This window comes from Eupeodes corollae, chromosome 1, assembly GCF_945859685.1.
Source record: "Eupeodes corollae chromosome 1, idEupCoro1.1, whole genome shotgun sequence".
NCBI classification, from domain to species: domain Eukaryota; kingdom Metazoa; phylum Arthropoda; class Insecta; order Diptera; family Syrphidae; genus Eupeodes; species Eupeodes corollae.
The window spans coordinates 149,184,969-149,186,366 of record NC_079147.1 but is presented as its reverse complement, the minus strand read 5'-3'; the positions used below and the strand labels follow the sequence as shown (position 1 = coordinate 149,186,366).

General features: G+C 31.1%; 1 protein-coding gene across 1 annotated transcript; it reads left to right on the top strand.

Annotated features, from left to right (window-relative positions):
- Positions 1–217: 217 nt before the first annotated feature.
- Positions 218–1,017, top strand: LOC129945585 (putative gustatory receptor 59d). The gene is made up of 2 exons (XM_056055415.1): positions 218–783; positions 850–1,017. Exons 1-2 carry the CDS (start codon positions 322–324, stop codon positions 1,015–1,017), a joined length of 630 nt encoding a protein of 209 aa, XP_055911390.1. The 5' UTR covers positions 218–321.
- The last annotated feature ends 381 nt before the right edge of the window (positions 1,018–1,398 follow it).

The following is a 1,398-nucleotide window of genomic DNA, read 5'->3' as shown; positions in this document are numbered from 1 at the left end:
ATTTCTCGATTGGTATAAATTATGGTTGCCTTGTTGTAAGTCGAATAAAGAACTGGACAATGCGGAGTCGTATCAAAGAAATATTCGACGAGCTAGACAAAATAAGGCTTTTCGATCTGGCCGATCTTGCTCGGAATAATTTTGAAGTTCGGCACGAACTTGTTCTTCAAGTTGATGTGTTCCTTGGCTATAGTGTCCATTCAATATTCTTCAACTTTTTATCAATTAATTGGTGGCTCAGCAAAAGATTGTTTGTGGGGGGTTATTTATGGAATTGGCGTAATCACAACAAACGCAGTAGAAAATGAAATAAATTTTGGAATGGTGTACGGGTTGTATCTGTTTAAATCAATGAATTTTCATCTTTTATCAATCGTGGAGGAAATTGAAGTTTTGCTTGAAAATGATAACAAAAGTGCCGTGAATGAAAAAACTAATTTTGTGTGTGGTGAATTTTTGAGAATAGCAAGAATTCACAGTGGAGTATTGAAGCTCATGGTCGAATTTAAAGACTGTTTTCAAATGAGCATAATGTTAATTTTGCTGGAAATTATTGTTTCGCAGTTTAACTATGCATTTGTATTACTTGTACTTTCGGATGATACTTTTGAAAATGCAGGTTTTCTATTTGTTTGCTCATCATTGGCATTGGTAACGGCTTTTTTAAATCTATGGCTGCTTACTCGTATTTGTGGCGATATAATTGATTCGTGTAATGAACCAGCAGATATTTTAGGACTATTACCACAGCATGTTTTAGTAAATGATCAACTGGAAAAGATGGTAAATTGATGAATATTTAAAATAAAAACTTATCTATAGTGTTTTTGCCTTTTTCTTTAATTTAAGATACAAAGTATGAGTTTGATGATTAAGCAAGAGAAAATGATTTTGTCAATTTACGGCTTATTCGATTTAGAATGGGCTACATCATTCGTTGCTACGAATACAGCTCTGGATTATTTAATACTTCTTATGCAATATGATTATTATAGTTTTAATTTTAAGTATAATTGAATAAACTCAAAAACATATGCAGCTTTTGGACTTGGACTTTTCATTAAACAGTAAAGGTAAGATCATGAAAGCTATACGTTGGAAGGATTTAGAAAATTTTAAATTGCTTCCAATAGTGTAATCCTAGGTTTTAATTAATATTTTAAGTTTAAAAAAAGAGGCTGGTATGCGACTCACACTGATAACTTCCCATCCCATCTGCCTATTTGTCTTGCTTACAAGTTTGTAGGTTTTCGTGTTGTGCTAAAAAAGTTGTCAGTTGAATTATTCTTAAAAATTTTAAATTACCAACAACATTTATCATATAAATAAATAGCCTAGAATAAAAACAAACTTTTACCAATTTAAGTAGGATTTCTTTAATTTTTACAAATTGGATGA

Bases quoted from the DNA above. Each gene is read 5' to 3' on its own strand.
- LOC129945585 (XM_056055415.1), top strand. From the start codon at position 322: ATGGTGTACGGGTTGTATCTGTTTAAATCAATGAATTTTCATCTTTTA. The intron at 784-849 runs GTAAATTGATGA...CTTTAATTTAAG, and splicing joins ATGATCAACTGGAAAAGATG to ATACAAAGTATGAGTTTGAT.